Source organism: Bubalus bubalis, chromosome 6 (genome assembly GCF_019923935.1).
Source record: "Bubalus bubalis isolate 160015118507 breed Murrah chromosome 6, NDDB_SH_1, whole genome shotgun sequence".
Classification (NCBI taxonomy): Eukaryota; Metazoa; Chordata; class Mammalia; order Artiodactyla; family Bovidae; genus Bubalus; species Bubalus bubalis.
The window spans coordinates 80,964,945-80,984,223 of record NC_059162.1 but is presented as its reverse complement, the minus strand read 5'-3'; the positions used below and the strand labels follow the sequence as shown (position 1 = coordinate 80,984,223).

General features: G+C 37.1%; 1 protein-coding gene across 23 annotated transcripts in view; it reads left to right on the top strand.

Annotated features, from left to right (window-relative positions):
• The window catches only part of UBE2U (ubiquitin conjugating enzyme E2 U), an 84,728-nt gene that overhangs the window by 14,377 nt on the left and 51,072 nt on the right, over positions 1 to 19,279 (top strand). For 6 of the 23 annotated variants that reach the window (XM_045166133.1, XM_045166136.1, XR_006641213.1 and 3 more), the window contains exons 1-5: positions 47 to 519; positions 1,819 to 1,900; positions 2,898 to 2,990; positions 7,288 to 7,385; positions 18,057 to 18,177. In XM_045166133.1, the coding sequence (XP_045022068.1) occupies positions 454 to 519; positions 1,819 to 1,900; positions 2,898 to 2,990; positions 7,288 to 7,385; positions 18,057 to 18,177 (460 nt within the window). In that variant the 5' untranslated portion in view covers positions 47 to 453. Of the gene's footprint in view, positions 1 to 38; positions 520 to 1,000; positions 1,062 to 1,818; positions 1,901 to 2,263; positions 2,382 to 2,897; positions 2,991 to 7,287; positions 7,386 to 18,056; positions 18,178 to 19,279 lie in introns of those variants that run through there. The other 17 variants (XM_045166134.1, XM_045166135.1, XR_006641210.1 and 14 more) reach the window with 13 other exon arrangements.

The window sequence follows — 19,279 nt, the reverse complement described above, 5'->3', positions numbered from 1 at the left end:
GCTTGGCAACCGATTTGCATCTTCTTGCCCAACCCGCACACAGTTAGTTACACCTGTGAAGCGGAGACGGTGACTGGTTAAGAACACCCTAAACTTAACGCCTCTTACGCCCACTTCATGCACAAGCAGCACGAGTGGTCTCAGGGTTTCATCCACGTTTACTTTCAGGCTGGGCTGTGGGCTGGCGCCGCAAGGACACACCGCAGTAGAGAAAGTGCTCAAGTCTTCCTTCTGAAGTCCTCCTTTAGAAGAGTCAAAGGAGAAAAGAAAGTCGCTGCTACGTGCCCAACATAGGTCCACCTCTCTTGGGAGTATACAGCATTCTGAAGCTCGAGAAAGCAAGTATTTATGTCAGCTAACTAGGTATAGGAGAGTGACCCATAACCTCAGACACTTGCCTCAGAGGGAACCCTAGTAGTGAGGGGACAGGATCAGAGGCTTTTTTGCCTTATCATGTACAGCAGAGCTTACATCTTGCTAAAAAGAGAATTCCAAGAGTTGAAGAACAACAATTATGAGGTGAGTATTGGAGACGTGAAGGGTGTGTTTCTGTGGGGTACGAGTTTTTAAAAGCAGTTTAATCTGTGTTTATTCCACAGGGCATAATTTAGTTAAACCTAATTTGCACTACAGACTTGTTTAATGAAACTATTTCAGTATAATAATCTGTTTCATAATAATTATTAGTATTTCATAATAATAGTTAACAGTATTGAGCACACTATGCTGAATATTTATGGACTTTAATCCCTGAATGTAACAGTCTATCAGGTAGAAAATAACTAGTAGGTGCAGGGTTGCATTCACTAATTATCAATTGTGCATGCATGTTCAGTCGCTAAGTTGTGTCGGACTCTTTGCAACCCCATGCACTGCAGCCCACTGGGCTTCTCTGTCCATGAGATTTTTCCAGGCAAGAATACTGGAGTGGGTTGCCATTTCCTTCACCAGGGGGTCTTTCCCACCCAGGGATGTAACCCGAGGTCTCTTGCATTGGCAGGTGGATTCTTTACCTCTGTACCACCTGGGAAGCCCCTCAATTATCAATACAATATTGTAAAATAAGTAGGTAGTGTTTTGTTTTAACCTACCAGAAACCTAAGCCTCAGAAAGCTTTCAGTAAATATTTGGGCTCGAGATTCCATCACAGGGTTTTTTGACTCCAAAATCTCTTGCTCTTAAGTCTTGAGTTCTGTTTCTTCCTGTCTAGTGCACTTTTTGCCAATTGCTGTGACATATAACACATAAATGTCTTTCCCTTATAATTTTATTTGTTTAATTTTATTATTTTTGGTTTGTGCTGGGTCTTCATTGTTTTGCACAGTAATACATTCTTGTCCCTCCATTGGAATAATGCCTCAAGTGTAGGAAAATTTTACTTTTATATATGAGCATAATTTTAGAGTTGGGTTTTTCTTAATGAAAATTTCTTACTTCATGCCTAATATAGCATCTGTAGGGGTTTTTTTAAAGCTGTGAAGAAATACATGTTTTCCAACTATTCCTTTCTTTTTGAATTTGAATCTTAAATTGCCTATAGAATTACATAAGTCACATATTCCATTCTTGACCTTCCTGTCCCATTTGTGATTTTCATACTAATGATTTATTTAAAATTTACTATTGCATGTCTTTTCTGGAATCTACCTTAACGTCTGTGTGTAATAAGACAATATATAACACCTTCTCAAATCAAAAATTTTTATCAATAAAAGAAAATTTAGAGCTTTTGGAATTCATTGTAACCTAATATCTGATTTCCCAAGCTGCAATAAATATTTAATCTTTTTTTCTGCTTTAATTTTTCTTGATGTTTAGGGTATTACTGCCTTTCCTATAAGTGAAGATATGATGCAATGGGATGTTGACATTGAAGGTCTACAGAGTACAATTTGGCATGGTTTGTGCTTTGAAAACCAATTTATTTTTTTTTAAAGCCTTTATATTATTAGCCTAATTTCTTTAAGGTTGCACTGTATAAATTTTCTAGAATCCCTAAAGTTTTCACATGTTAATTTTTTCATTGTATGGCTTAATTTTTTGCCATTTGTCAACATGGATGGAAATTTCAGGTTTGAATTTTTCTTTATGCCCAGTCTTAATGTTATCATGTTTTTAAGAAGCAGACATAGGAAAACATATCAACTGAGAATATCATCTAATAGTCTTTCATGAATTCAGAGAATAACTAACTAAATGCTTACTGACAGGAAAATCCCACAATTATGTCTCTTTTTTTTTTTCCTCTATGATTTTCCCACAGATGTCCATAAGTCAAGTTCTCAAGAAGACTAGGCAACCATAAACTTTAATGACCATGCCCTCTTAGAGTTGCAGATTAACAAGATACATTTGCTTAGTGAGATAGGGGAGAAAAGCATGTAAGTGGATAATTACAATAAAATATAACATGTCCTGTTATGAATTTTGAATGGAATACTGAGGAGGCAGTGATTAGTTAATTTTACCTTGGAGAGTCAGGAACAGCTTCCCAAGGAAGTGACGCTTGAGTTGGGTACTGAAGAATGTCTGAGGATTCACCAGGTTTAGAATCAGAAGGAAGGGCAGGTAGACTAAACAGCTTAGCGAGACCTGAAGAGAGAGGATTCTGGAGCAGAGAGTAAATATGAGAAACCCAGTGAATAGGCTGGTATTAGAAGGACAGAGTTAGTGGATGAAAAGGATTGGTGAGAATGTGGCTGAAAACACTGGGTTAGATTGTGAGGAGTCTATTATACCATCTAGAGGTGTCTGGGCATCCTCTAATCCAATTTACTTATTATAGTAAAACTCTAGGGACTTTGGGGAAGATAAACTGTAGGCATAAACATCAATATTAGGTTACAGTTAATCATTAATGTGACACTTCAGTAAAAATGTTTATTTCTGTATCACAGGAGCAGTCTTCCAACTGAGAATAAATTTTACATCAGAGTATAATTTTGTCCCTCCAGTTGTGAAATTCAGAACAATTCCTTTTCATCCAAATGGTAAGGAACAAATAAAATTATTATCATAAATTCTGTCCATATTAATGTTATTCTTCATTAGTGTTCAATAATGTTTATTTTTAACATTATAAAGTAAGCATACTTATTGGGGAAAATATTAAAAAGCAGGAAAAAATTATCATCTGAATCCTAACTCAGATACTATTCCCAACATTTAATGAGATTTATTTCCTTTCTTCCATGTATGTATTTTATCTCCATAGTTGAGTTATTACACAAAGATGTATATATTTTTATTTAAAATGACATAATACATTTATTTCTGCAGTGTTAAACATTCTTCAAAATATAATTTTGAACATGAATGATATTTGTATGTCTTCTTTGGAAAGATGTCTTTTCAGGTATTCTGCCCACTTTTGGTTGATTTGGGGGTTTAATATTAATTGTGTAAACTGTTTGTATATTTTAGATATTAACCCCTTGTTGGTAACATCATTTGCAGATATTTTCTCCAATTCTATAGGTTGTCTTTTCATTTTGTCAATGAAATTGCTTTGCTATGCAAAGCTTTTAAGTTTAATTGGGTCCCATTTGTTTATTTTTGCTTGCCTTGGGAGACTTGAGCCAAGAAAATATTGCTATCATTTATGTCAAAGAGTATTCCATGTATGTTTTCTTCTAGGAGTTTTATGGTTTCTGGTCTTACATTTAGGTCTCTAAACCGTTTTGAATTTAATTTGTATATGGTTGAGGGAATGCTCTATTCTCATTGTTTTGGCTTATTGATATAGCTATCCAGTTTTCCCATCACTACTTGTTGAAGAAACTGTCTTTTCTCCATGGTATATTCTTGCCACCTTTGTTATAGTTGAATTGACCACAAGCGCATGGACTTATTTCTGGGCTCTCTGTTCTGTTCCATTGATATATGTGTCTGTTTTTATGGCAATACCATGTTGTTTTGATAACTGCAGTTTTGTAGCATAGTCTAAACTCTCAGAGGGTTATACCTCTAGCTTCATTCTTTTTTCTCAAGATTTCTCTGTGCCTCCATATGAATTTTAGAATTATTTGTTCTAGTTCTGTGAAAAATATTCAGGATATTTTGATAGGGGTTGCATCAAATCTGTTGATTGCTTTGAATAGTATGGCCATTTTAACAATATTAATTCTTCCAATCCAAGAATATGGGATATTGTTCCATTTCTTTGAATCATCTTCAGTTTCCTTCATCAGTGTTTTATAGTTTTCAGGGCATTGGTCTTTCACCTCCTCGGCTAAATTTACTTCTAGGGTTTTTTATGCTATTTTAAATGGGAAGTTTTTTTTACTTTCTCTTTATGATATTTCATCATTGTTGTTCAATCACTAAGTTGTGTCTGACTCTTTGCAACCCCTTGGACTTCAGCACACCAGGCTTCCCTGTTATTCACTATCTCCTGGAGTTTGCTCAAACTCATATTCACTGAGTTGATGATGCCATCTAACCATCTCAAACTCTGCCACCCACTTCTCCTGCCCTCAGTCTTTCCCAGCATCAAGACCTTTTTCAGTGAGATGGCTCTTTGTATCAGGTTACCAAAATGTTGGAGCTTCAGCTTCAGCATTAGTCCTTCCATTGACTATTCAGGGTTGATTTCCTTTAGGATTGACTGTTTCATCATTAGTGTATAGAAATACAATAGATTTTTGTATATTAATTTTTTTTCCTTCAGCTTTGCTGAATTCATTTATTCTAATAGCTTTGGGATGGAAACTTTAAGGTTCTATATAAAGAATATGTTTAATATTCTTATTCATATATAATTAATAAAGATTTGTTTCCAGTAACAGTATTGGATATACAGAAAAGGGAAATGTCCATAAATGGCTACAATGTCCATAAATATAGGAATTTTTAAGTAAAATGTATTATAGCTATATACATTGCTTTTAAACATAATAAGAAAGATATATGAAGACTTTACTCGTTGGTCATTGTTATGTCCCTAGAATCTTCACTCCCTGGCATAGAGTTGGTGTTCAAATATTTTTTGAAAAAACTTGTCCAAGAATGTGTTGACAATTTATTAAATGAAAAATACTTTGAAGAATAAAATGTAATTAATTTTAAAAACACAATAACTACATACACAAAAGTGTGTGTGTGTATTTTTTCCCAAATACTATTAATAATTTAGTTTATTGACTGTATTAGGACATAGGCTAACCTTTTCAAATGACTTTCCAATGTACATATAACAGAACAAAGCTGGCAGGAAGGTTTTACCATCCTCAACTTGTGGGTTCCATTTCTGGACCTAAGACATTTATTCTGTCACTATTTCCAGCCAGTGGGAAGGGGAGAGAAAAAGAGAAGAGGGCAGAACAGCTTCCTTAAGAAAATAGGATCCAAAAGGTGCACACTTTACTTCTGCTGATGTCCCACTGTTAAGACTTGGTCACACTGGTCACACAGCCACATCTTGTTAGAGGAAAGGCTGGGAAAATGTGGGTGACTATGTATTCATCTAAAACCACACGGGGGGTGGGGGGGAGGCAGGCATCAGGCTTGAGAGAAGAAATGGAGGAAGGGAAGAACAAACACTGGAGGACCATGAGTAACGATCTTGAAACTTTTCATGTCGTTTCTTGATCATCTTTTGTACCATTGAGTCATAATTTCAGTTTTCACTTACCACAGTTTTAATACCAACTAGAATTTTTTTCTAAATACTTTTTTTTATCACGTTGTTCACTCACATCTTTTGTCCATTGCACTGTTACCTATCATTGTAGTTTCAAAATACAATGTCCCTGGAGAAGGACATGGCACCCCACTCTAGTATTCTTGCCTGGAGAATCCCATGGACAGATGAGCCTGGCGGGCTACAGTCCACAGGGTCGCGAAGAGTCGGACACGACTGAGCGACTTCACTTTTTCACTTTCAACCTCTCTCCTCCCGTGTTCTCAGTATTTGACCTGCAGCTCTCTTTCAGCCACTGGATTCATGGGTTCAGTCTATTTGTGAAGCTGTGATTAGTTTAACTGGAAGCCATTGTGATGAAAATTCCTTCATTTTTATTGACATGCCAATCTTTTCCCCCAAACAAATCAATTAAAGGGTAATTTACTGGAACTATGGTGATTGGCTTCATCAACTGGAACCATATAAATATAACTGGAATATTCTTAAACAAAATGAAACTTTTTTAAAGTGTAAATTTATTACACTAGTCCACAGAGTTTTAATATTTGGATTGTCTGGTTGGTCTAACAAAGAACCTAGCCAACTTTCCTCTTTGTAGGCTTTTTTAAAGTACTGTACATATTTGCAATCACATTGTGCATAGATTCCTATTGCGTAATTTTCTTCTGTCAGGACACAGCAATGATTGCAGGTTTGTAATGTAAGTGATTGAATACATTTTGTTAATATGTTTTTATTCCTATGTTTTGCTATTAAATTTTTTATAACATTTCCAAGACAAAAAAATGACAAGTTTATGCTTTGAAAATTTATGTAATTAAAATTTCACAAAACTGATCTTTTTAATTTAGGAGTTATTTGGGTTTTGACACGGGGGTTGCACCAACAGAAATGTAAGATGCTTAAAATTATTACACTACTTCTGTTGGTTGGGGATTTGGGTTTGAGAGTTCTTCGGTTTTATTTAAAAACCTTTTTTTTTTTTTCCCCCAAATTTAAAAGCCTTAAATGTACTGTAAGCCTCCGATTGTTGTACAGCTGGGTTGCAGTTGACTGCCTATTTGTGTGGTGTTTGCAACACAGTGGTTGGTCATGGAATAAAGGATACATGGAAAAAAAAAAAAATACAATGTCCCAAACCGAAGACCCCTCTTTTCACCTTTTCAACATTTTCTTCCCCGATCTTTCCTAAAGATTGCAAGATCTTTCCATTGGATATAAATATTTTTGTTATTTTCTTATAAAAATTGTTTATACATTAACAAAAGTATTTTTAATAATGATAACTATCATTTTTTGAGGATCTACTCTATGCCAGGTACTTTATTAAGGACTTTGTTTTTTAGACTCTCTTCAATGAAAGTAGGTACTTCAATCATATTCCCCATTTCACATACTAGGCAAATGAGACCTGGAGAGGTAGTTCATTGCTCAGTGTCCATTGCTAATAAGTGGAGGAGTTAACCGTCAAATTTATGTGTATCTGACACCAAAGTCCATGCTCTAACAACTGGTCTATACTAACTGTCACATTAATTGCAAAGTTTGTCACTTGTTTTCTAACTTAGCCTATGATATGTTGATCTTCATAAGTTTTAAATGATAATTTTATGTATAAATATTAATGTGTTATTTTAATACAGTAGACCCACATTCTGGCAAGCCCTGTATAGATTTTTTGGACAGCCCTCGTAAATGGAATAGAAGCTATACATTGAGCAGCATCTTACTTACCCTCCAGGTAAGAACAGATTAATAATAAAATGCTGTCTTTGTTGTTTTTGTTTAGTTGCCCAGCTGTATCAGACTCTTTTGCGCCCCCATGGACCCATGGACTGTTGCCCGTCAGGCTCCTCTGTCCATGAGATATCGCAGGCAAGAATACTGGAGTGGGTTGCCATTTCCTTCTCCAGGGGATATTCCCGACCCAGGGATCAAACCTGTGTCTCCTGCGTTTGGCAGGTGGATTCTTTACCACTGAGCCACCAGGGAAGCCCAATGATGTCTTTAATACATTTAATTACCCAATTATTCAAAGTATAAGGAATAAAATATACAATGTATATTTAAATATTTAAAGGATTTGAGTAAGCTTATATGACTCAATAATATTTCTACATCAAAATTGTAAAATGGAACTTGAACGATAAAAACTATTATTTTTAAAGTGAAATTGATAGCTTATGCCCTTTCCAACCAAACAATATGTATTTTATAAAAGAAGAAAAGAATTGTTTGGATGGTTTCAATTCTGGAAATATACTCTTAGGCTTGCTTTTGGCTCCTAACGTCACTTTGTAGTGTTGAACAGGCCTTTTAGATCTTTCTTCATTCATGAACCTTGCCTTCCTCAGAGAGGTGAACAAGTGACTACAATATAAAATAGTCAGCTTTGCCCTTTATTTATGACAACACTAGAGAACTGCTTTGATAAGCTTTCATATCAAACCCAGTGAACAATTAAACCAGGAATTTCCTCCTCTGCTCAGTAGAACCCTGTTTATGGAATGTATCCTTTGCATCCGAAATCTATGGTATTTAGAAGCATGCTTCTCTGTTGTGTGTTTTATGTTATTTCTGACCCTCAAAGAGCCTCCTTTCTCATCCTGAGATGTTGAATGATTTGAGCGCCACTTGCTTTGACCACTTACATCTGGCCCAGTGAGATTCTATCCACCAGATTTTATCCATGGTAAAATTCTATCTACTCATCATTAATAATATTTGGAGATAAAGTATTAAATTTTGATTATCTAAAATACCTGGAGAATAAGTGTTCTGGCTTAATTGAATTTTCTCAGTAACATAGAATTATAATAAAAATTCCATCTCTCTTGTGTCTTGTTTTCAAAAATAAAACTATCATTAACTTTCTAGTCATCTTAGTATGCTGAGTAAAATTTAATATTTTTAAAAATTCAGTGTTGAATTTTATCATTCATTCATTCTACAACTGTGTGTTGAGTGTATGTACTGGTGCCAGGCCATGCTCTGGAAGAGAGATTGGAATAAAAACTTTGAGGAAGTAAGCGAGCGTGATTGATGTGCAGAGATTTGTGGTTGATCTTTCAGATTCTTTCAAACTGAGTCATCCTATCTCTTCCACCTAAGTAGAAACAGCCTTAAAAACAGTAAAAGTGAATGTTCTCATGAGGGCAAACCAGAATGAAATGGTGAACATCTTGAGTTGCAGAATAATTTAATCAAGGTAAATTGGGGACTGTGAGTTTAGATTGCTTGGCTTCACTTCTTGGTTCTGCCACTTAATACCTTTGCACTTTTGCAATAAGTTTCTCTACTTATCACTCCCTCCATTTCTTCATCAGTAAAGTGGGGCTGTTAGTAGCTAACTCATAGAACTTGTGAGGACTAAATGTATGGACTAAATACACGTAAAGTACTTAGAACCATGAGTGGTATAAGAAAAGAATTCAATAAAATCTGGTTAATATTTTATTGTTCTCAATTTTAACCACTAATAAAAAGTGACAACAAAGTGTTCCCAAATATATCATGAAAAGCCAGTAGATTACACAGTTGCTTTTATTTTTCAAACAGTTTTATAAAACAGATATGCCCACATTAGAAAACATTTTTAAGATAGTAGAAAGGAAAAGAAAATCACTGGTAATCATAAAGAAATTCCTTCCCTGTTGTTATTAACATTTTCTTCTGATCTTTTCTCTTGTGTTTTGGTTTTAAATCTTCAGTTCCATATTCCCTACAAGGTCAAGGCCAAATTCTGTTGCCTGACAAATGATCTACTTCTCACACCTTGGCCTTAACCCTCCGAAACACACCGTGGCATCCCGCTCTTATTTATATCTTTATTATTTATTTATTTTTTTACTCACAGTGCTTGGTTCAATTCAGGCCAAAAAGCATTTATAGTGTTCTAAACTCTAAAGTTACAAACCAAGTCAATCTTGGACCTTAAGAAGTGCTCAGTCCAGTTCTGCATCTGACTAGCATCCCGTTTTATTCCCTCTTTCTCCATCCTTTTGGCAAGCAGCTGCTCACATTTTAAGAGTCAGGTCAAAAGATGCCTCCTGTGAAATGCCTTTCCTGATTTCCTTTCCTAGGTGAAATTAATGGCTTTGGTTTGGGGAGGGGGGCTTTCTTTGTGAAGTGTTGCCTAAGTAAATGTGTGTGAGAGAACTATAATGCTATAATGCAAATACTGTTTCCTTATCTGTCTTCCCCTATTAGACTATAAGCCCCTGAAGGTCAGGAAACAAGTCCAATTCCTGTGGTAGATTCTAAGTAATATGACTGAAGCAACAAATCTGTTTTTACATAGTTGCAATGATAGTATATGTGTTCAAATTATATAGCTTATTACTTTATCACTTAACATTTCACTCAAATAATTTCCAGGTTGCTACAATTAATATTTTAATGGCTTATTTAATAGCTTTTTGGAGTTCAGTGCTGTCCACTAGAACTTTAAGCACTTATGGAAATTTTCAGTATCTGTGCTGTTCAATATATAATCCCTAGTCTCTAGTTCTACTGAGCACTTGGAATATGGCTCCTATAACTGAGGGACTGAGTTTTTCATTTTATTTAAGTACTAATAATTTAAATTTAGATTACTTTCTGATTACAACCTTTTGAATAACAGGTGATACATATTTATAATTATCACACTGTTTTCCATGGGGTTGATACTTGAAATGGTTTTTAAAATATTTTCAAGTCTAAATATGCTAATCATATGCTCCTAAATTTCTATGATCTTGATTTCTTTGAAAACTTGTCCTTTCATATATAAGCTAAAGTAAATATCAAGACTCATCCACAGAAGGAACTCCAAATTCATGGGCTTCAACTAATTGGATAGTATAAAGTATACTCACTGGTACAGTGAACAGTATGACAAGGCAAAAAGATAGGACACTGAAAGATAAACTCCCCAGGTCAGTAGGTGCCCAATATGCTACTGGAGATCAGTGGAGAAATAACTCCAGAAAGAATGAAGGGATGGAGCCAAAGCAAAAACAACACCCAGTTGTGGATGGGACTGGTGATAGAAGCAAGATTCGATGCTGTAAAGAGTAATATTGCATAGGAACCTGGAATGTTAGGTCGATGAATCAAGGCAAATTGGAAGTGGTCACCAGGAGATGGCAAGAGTGAACATTGACATTCTAGGAATCACCAAACTAAAATGGGCTGGAATGGGTGAATTTAACTCAGATGGCCATTAATTATATCTACTACTGTGGGCAGAAGTCCCTTAGAAGAAATGGAGTAGCCATTATAGTCAATAAAAAGGTCTGAAATGCAGTACTAGGATATAATCTCAAAAATGACAGAATGATCTCTGTTCATTTCCAAGGCAAACCATTCAGTATCACACTAATCCAAGTCTATGCCCCGACCAGTAACACTGAAGAAGCTGAAGTTGAACGGTTCTATGAAGACCTACAAGATCTTCTAGAACTAACACCCAAAAAAGATGTCCGTATCATGATAGGGGACTGGAATGCAAAAGTAGGAAGTCGAGAGACACCCGGAGTAACAGGCAAGTTTGACCTTGGAGTACAGAATGAAACAGGGCAAAGGTTAACAAAGTTCTGCCAAGATATCTTCACTTTCACTTTTCACTTTCCTGCATTGGAGAAGGAAATGGCAACCCACTCCAGTGTTCTTGCCTGGAGAATCCCAGGGACAGGGGAGCCTGGTGGGCTGCTGTCTATGGGGTCATGCAGAGTTGGACACGACTGAAGCGACTTAGATGCAGCATCCAAGAGAATGCACTGGTCATAGCAAACACCCTCGTCCAACAACACAAGAGAAGACTCTATACTTGGACATCACCAGATGGTCAACACCAAAATCAGATTGATAATATCCTTTGCAGCCAAAGATGGAGAAGCTCTATACAGTCAGCAAAAACAATACGAGGAGCTGATTGTGGCTCAGATCGTGAACTCCTTATTGCCTTATTCAGACTTAAATTGAGGAAAGTGGGGAAAACCACTAGATCATTCAGGTATGACCTAAATCAAATCCCTTATGCAGTAGAAGTGAGAACTAGATTTAAGGGACTAGATATGATAGAGTGCCTGAAGAACTATGGACAGAGGTTCATGACATTGTACAGGAGACAGGGAGCAAGACCATCTCCAAGAAAAAGAAATGGAAAAAGGCAAAATGGCAGTCTGAGGAGGCCTTACAAATTGCTGTGGAAAGAAGAGAGGTGAAAGGCAAAGGAGAAAAGGAAGGCTATACCCATTTGAATTCAGAGTTCCGAAGAATAGCAAGGAGAGATAAGAAAGCCTTTCTCAGCAATCAGCTCAAAGAAATAGAGGAAAACAATAGAATGGGAAAGACTAGAGATCTCTTCAAGAAAATGAGAGATACCAAGGGAACATTTCATGCAAAGATGGGCTCAATAAAGGACAGAAATGGTATGGACCTAACAGAAGCAGAAGATACTAAGAAGAGGTGGCAAGAATACACAGAAGAACTATACAAAAAAGATCTTCACAACCCAGATAATCACGAAGGTGTGATCATTCACACTCACCTAGAGCTGGACATCCTGGAATGTGAAGTCAGGTGGGCCTTAGGAAGCGTCACTACAAACAAAGCTAGTGGAGGTGATGGAATTCCAGTTGAGCTATTTCAAATCCTAAAAGATAATGCTCTGAAAGTGTTGCACTTAATATGCCAACAAATTTGGAAAACTCAGCAGTCGCCACAGGACTGGAAAAGGTCAGTTTTCATTCCAATCCCAAAGAAAGGCAATGCCAAAGAATGCTCAAACTACCACATAATTGCACTCATCTCACACACTAGTAAAATAATGCTCAAAATTCTCCAAGCCAAGCTTCAGCAATACGTAAACCATGAACTTCCAGATGTTCAAGCTGGTTTTAGAAAAGTCGGAGGAACCAGAGATCAAATTGCCAACATCTGTTGGATCATCAGAAAAGCAAGAGAGTTCCAAAACAACATCTGTTTCTGTTTTATTGACTATACCAAAGCCTTTGACTGTGTGGATCACAATAAATTGTGGACATTTCTGAAAGAGATGGGAATACCAGACCACCTGATCTGCCTTCAGAGAAACCTGTATGCAGGTCAGGAAGCAACAGTTAGAACTGGACATGGAACAACAGACTGGTTCCAAATAGGAAAAGGAGTCTGTCAAGGATGTATATTGTCCCTGCTTATTTAACTTACATGCAGAGTACATTGTGAGAAATGCTGGGCTGGAAGAAGCACAAGCTGGAATCAAGATTGCCGGGAGAAATACCAATAATGTTAGATATGCAGATGACACCACCCTTATGGCAGAAAGTGAAGAGGAACTAAAGAGCCTCTTGATGAAAGTGAAAGAGGGAGAGTGGAAAAAGTTGGCTTAAAGCTCAACATTTAGAAAACTAAGATCATGGCATCTGGTCCCATCACTTCATGGCAAATAGATGGGGAAACAGTGGCTGGACTTTATTTTTCTGGGCTCCAAAATCACTGCAGATGGTGATTGCAGCCATGAAATTAAAAGACACTTGCTCCTTGGAAGGAAAGTTATGACCAACCTAGACAGCATATTCAAAAGCAGAGACATTACTTTGCCAACAAAGGTCCGTCTAGTCAAAGCTACGGTTTTTCCTGTGGTCATGTATGGATGTGAGAGTTGGACTATAAAGAAAGCTGAGCACCGAAGAATTGATGCTTTTGAACTGTGATGTTGGAGAAGATTCTTGAGAGTCCCTTGGACTGCAAGGGGATCCAACCTAAAGGAGATCGGTCCTGGGTGTTCACTGGAGGGACTGATGTTGAATCTGACACTCCAATACTTTGGCCACCTGATGCGGAGAGCTGACTCATTGGAAAAGACCCTGATGCTGGGAAAGATTGAGGGCAGGAGGAGAAGGGGACGACAGAAGATGAGATGGTTTGATGGCATAACTGACACAATGGACATGGGTTTAGGTGGACTCCGGGAGTTGATGATGGATAGGGAGGCCTGGCGTGCTGCAGTTCATGGGGTTGCAAAGAGTTTGACACCACCAAGCGACTTAACTGAACTGGTATAGTTGTTTATTGATGCTTCAAATTTATTTGTCCTCTGGATAGCTTTTTATCTTATTTCATAAGGCTACTTTGGAAGCTGGACTTATGCTATTTCTGCAGGGTATCTGATTTGTATATGTTAATTATTCCTTTCATTCCAATTCTTAAAAAAAAATCATTTAATGTAGCTTGTGTGTATATTCAAGTTCTTAAGCATAGTGCTGAATGCAAAGACCATTGAATAAACTCTACCAAATGTGTCTCTCTGAGTAAGCCTCTCTCTCTAACCAAAGAGCAAAAGCTTACTCTTGAAGAAAAGTTTCATCTGCTTCCCACCCACTTTGAAAGATACAGTGCAATCCACATCAAATCCTGGTTTAAGCAGTTGCAATATTCTTGAAAATATAGCCCAGTGTGTTTTCCAAATATGAAAAAAAAAAAGAATATTCTTGTTGCTTTTGAAATATCAGCTGTCAGATTACTGGTCTTATTAGTGAAAGATTGCTATCATTTCCATGACTCTTATGCCACAATAATCTACTCTGAACTGTATCTACACTTAGACATTCTGGTTGTAATTATTCTGGCTATATTTTATTATCTAGATTCTGGTTGGAATTATTTTGGCTGTATTTTATTATCTAGTTTGTTTGTTGTAATCTAACATTCAGCATACTGAATTATTGAATAAATATTTCAAATTTGTGTTAATTTTGAGATTCCAGATAAATAAGATCATAGCCTAACAGAACTACCATGTTTTGGTTCCTACTGGTCAACTATGTTATCCAGATGTGCAGATAGTATTATAGGCAGAATTTTGAAGATGTCCCCAAGACTCCCACTGTCTGGTTACTCAGTCAAACTCTAATCTAGGTGTGAAGGAATTTTGCAGAAGGAATTACCATTACTAATCAGCTTACCTTAAATAGAAAGGTTTCCTGAATTATGCAGAGTAATGACCAAAATAATCACATGAGCCCTCACCAATAGAAGAGGTAGACAAGAGTTTCTCAGAGAAATGGAGTAAAGATGGTGGAAAGGAAATGGTAGGAGAGGTCCAAGCAAAAGAAGGTTTTTTTCCCCACACTTTTGCCTCTGAGACATAGAGGTCCAAGTGTAAGTACCAGCAAGAGATGTCTCAGGGTTGAGGGCAGCCCCCAGTTAACCATCAGCAAAGAAACAGGAAACAGTTCTACAAACGGTGAATTCAGGAACTGAATTTATCTAACAGACAACCATAGGAGTGGAAAAGGTCAGTTTTCATTCCAATCCCAAAGAAAGGCAATGCCAAAGAATGCTCAAACTATCGCACAATTGCACTCATCTCAAACGCTAGCAAAGTAATGCTCCAAATTCTCCAAGCCAGGCTTCAACAGTACATGAACCGAGAACTACCAGATGTTCAAGCTGGAATTAGAAAAGGCAGAGGAACCAGAGATCAAATTGCCAACATCCATTGGATTATCGAAAAAGCAAGAGAGTTCCAGAAAAACCTTTACTTTTGCTTTATTGACTATGCCAAAACCTTTGACTGTGTGGATTACAACAAACTGTGGAAAATTCTTAAAGAGATGGGAATACCAGACCACCTTACCTGCTTCCTGAGAAATCTGTATTCAGGTCAGGAAGCAACAGTTAGAACCGGACATGGAACAACAGACTGGGAAATAGGGAAACGAGTATGACAGGGTTGTATATTGTCACCCTGCTTATTTAAATATATAGAGTATATCATGTGAAATGCTGAATGAATGAAGCAAATGAATGAATGAATGGATGGATGAAGCACAAGCTGTAATCAAGATTGCAGGGAGAAAGATCAATAAGCTCATACACACAGATGACACCACCCTTATGGCAAAAAACAAAGAGAAACTAAAGAGCCTCTTGATAAAAGTGAAAGGGGAGAATGAAAAAGCTGGTTTAAAACTCAACATTCAGAAAGCTAAGATTATGGCATCCAGTCCCATCATTTCAGGGCAAACAGATGGGGAAACAATGGAAACAGTGACAGACTTTATTTCTGGGGACTCCAAAATCACTGAAGATGGTGACTGCAACCATGAAATTAAAAGATGCTTGCTCCTTGGAAGAAAAGCTATGACCAACCTAGATAGCATATTAAAAAGCAGAGACTTTACTTTGCCAACAAAGTAGTCAAATCTACGGTTTTTCCAGTAGCCATGTATGTATGTGAGAGTTGGACTATAAAGAAAGCTGAGTGCTGAAGAATTGATGCTTTTGAACTGTGGTGTTGGAGAAGACTCTTGAGAGTCCCTTGGACTGCAAGAAGATCCAACCAGTCCATCCTAAAGGAGATCAGTCCTGAATATTCACTGGAAAGACATGCTGAAGCTGAATCTCCAATACTTTGGCCACGTGATGTGAAGAACTGACTTATTTGAAAAGACCCTGATGCTGGGAAAGATTGAAGGCAGGAGGAGAAGAGGACGACAGAGGATGAGATGGTTAGATGGCATCACCGACTCAATGGATGTGAGTTTGAGCAAGCTCTGGGAGTTGGTGATGGACAGGGAAACCTGGCATGCTGCAGTCCATGGGGCCGCAAAGAGTTGGATACAACTGTGTAACCGAACTAAATTTTGCAGAAGGAGTTTTGCATTCAGGAACAGAAACTTGAATGAACTGCGAGACACATTCTTCCCAGAACCTCTAATAAGAGCCCAGCCAGCAGATACCTTAATTTCAATCTTGTGCAATCTTGAGAAGCCAGTACAACCAACCCCAGTTTCCTACCTGTAGAAATATGAGAGAATAAATTTGTGTTGATTTAGATGCTAAATTTGTGGTAATTTGTTATAGCAGTGGTAGAAAACTATGGTTGTTCAGTTGCTAAGTCATGTCCCTTTGTGGCCCCATGGACTGCAGCATTCACACTTGCGTGACCTTCACTATCTCCAAGAGTTTGCTCAAACTAATGTCCATTGAGTCAGTGATGTCATCCAACCATCTCATCCTCTGCTACCCTCTTCTCCTTTTGCCTTCAGTCTTTCTCAGCATCAGGGTCTTTTCCAATGAGTCGGCTCTTCACATCAGGTGGCCAAAGTATTAGAGCTTTAATTTCAGCATCAGTCCTTCTAATGAATATTTAGGGTTGATTTCCTTTAGGATTGACTGGTTTGATCTCCTTGTAGCCCAAAGATCTCTCAAGAGTCTTCTCTAGCACCACAATTCAAAAACATCAATTCTTCAGTGCTCAGCCTTTTTTATGGTCCAACTCTCATATCTGTACATGACTACTGAAAAAACCGTAGCTTTGACTATGTGGACCTTAGTTGGCAAAGTGATGTCTTTGCTTTTTAATATGCTATCTAGGTTGGTCATAGCTTTTCTTCCAAGGAGCAAGCATCTTTTAATTTCATGGCTGCAGTCTCTGCAGTGATTTTGGAGTCCAGGAAAATAAAATCCGTTACTGCTTCTACTTTTTCCCCTTTTATTTGCCATGAAGGATGGGACCATGAGTGTCTTGAGAGAAAGGACAATGTCTCATTTGTCTTTGTCTCCAGGTGGACACATTGTAGGCATTTAATAAATGCTTCTTGAATGTTGTATGTACTGGTTTGTCTTTTTGCCCTAAGAAAAAAGCTGCTTTAAAAATTCTATGTTCTATATGTTTTCCTATAGCTATGCTTTCTAATCCAGTGCTAGAAAATCCAGTGAATTTGAAAGCAGCCCATATACTGATGAAAGATGAAACTCTGTACATGCTATGATCTTAATTTTTTGAATGTTGAGAAAACTACTTGTTTTTGTTGTTCAGCCTCTAAGTCATGTCTGACACTTTCCAACCCAATGGACTATACCACACCAGGCCTCCCTGTCTCTCACTATCTCCTGGAGTTTGCCTAAATTCATGTCCATTGAGTCGGTGATGCCATCCAACTCCCTTCAATGTTTCCCATCAGAGAAAACTACTAGTGATATCAAATTAAGCGTTCAGTAATCTGTGGGGCTATTGAATTGCATGCAAGCTTTTAATACATGTGTTTGTTTATTCATGATCTAAATATCTCATGTTAAAATGTAATTATTTTTTAATGAAATGTTTCAGTGTTTCCTAATGTTTAGTTCCCTTTACACATAAATCAATTTAAAGTTATGTGATAGGAAGGAATAATTTACAGGGAGGAACTTGTAACTTGCTTTGATCCTGATGTTTGGCTCATGAATGTACAGTATAAAACCAAGATAGATCATGAGTGTCTTGATAATAAGGACCATGTCTCATTTGTCTTTGTCTCCAGGTGGACACATTGTAGGCATTTATAAATGCTTCTTGAATGTTGTATGTCCTGGTTTGTCTTTTTGCCCTAAGAAAAAGCCGCTTTAAAAATTCTGTGTTTTATATGTTTTCCTATAGGTTATGCTTTCTAATCCAGTGCTAGAAAATCCAGTGAATTTGGAAGCAGCCCATATACTGATGAAAGATGAAACTCTGTACAGACTAATAATTCTACGACTTTTCCACCGGCCGTTGCCATGTAAGAAGTGACTACTTATTGTTATTTGCCAGTTATTAATTATTCATAGCAAGTAAATGATCTAGCAAGTAACTTGCATACAACAATATTTTCTGTATCCATTTTCAGTGATGAAATCATACTAAGATCTCTCCTGTTGTACCTGTGTCAAATCCGTCTGGGTAGTCCTTTCTTTTTCTAATTGAAGTATAATTGACACAACGTTGTGTTGGTTTCAGGTGTACAGCAAAATGACTCAGTTATACATACATATTTATCATTTTATACATGTGTTTTTCAGATTCTTTTCTCTTATAGGTTATTATAAAATATTGAGTTTAATTCCCTGTGCTGTACAGTAGGTCCTTATTGATTATATATTTTATGTATAGTAGAGTATATATGTTAATCCCAAACTCCTAATTTACCCCCGCTTTCCCCTTTGGTAACCACAAGTTTGTTTTCTATGTCTGTAGGTCTATTGCTATATTGTATATAGGTTCATTTCTGTCATTTTTTTAAAGTCCACATATAAGCAGTATCATATTCATCTTTCTCCATTTGGTTTAGTGTGATCCTTTTTTTTTTAATTATCAAAAATTGTAAGCTTAGTATCTTTAAATGTCATGGTCATATGGACAAATGGTGCCATAAAGATATGACATCAATTTTTAACTCTCTGATCTATAGTAGCTATTTCTCAGACTTCACCCTCAGTAACCACCAGATCTTACTAATCTGAGACTCCTTTCCCCTTGGCTAGGAAAACCATCAGCACTTTTTTTTTTTCTAGAGAGGTCCCCTTCTAGGTTTTCCTTCAAAGAATCTATGTGGAAATGACCGAGGCTTTGCAGTCTTTCTGTTCTGTTGACCAATGTTTTTCTGATACCCATGGTCATTTCACTCTCTTCTTACCCACAACCCTTTCCTAACTCTTAACTCCATCATCTCCATCGCTCCTTTGCTTTCTCTACAATGAGAAGAGCAAAGCTATTGGCTCCTCTTGCCCGGAGGGGTTAGCCACAGGTGAGGGTTGGGTTTCCTGGTGACATAGCGTTTTCCTTTACAATCTGCCCTTCCTTTCAGCGGTACCCAACAGCATCACACAGTAACTGGCATTGTT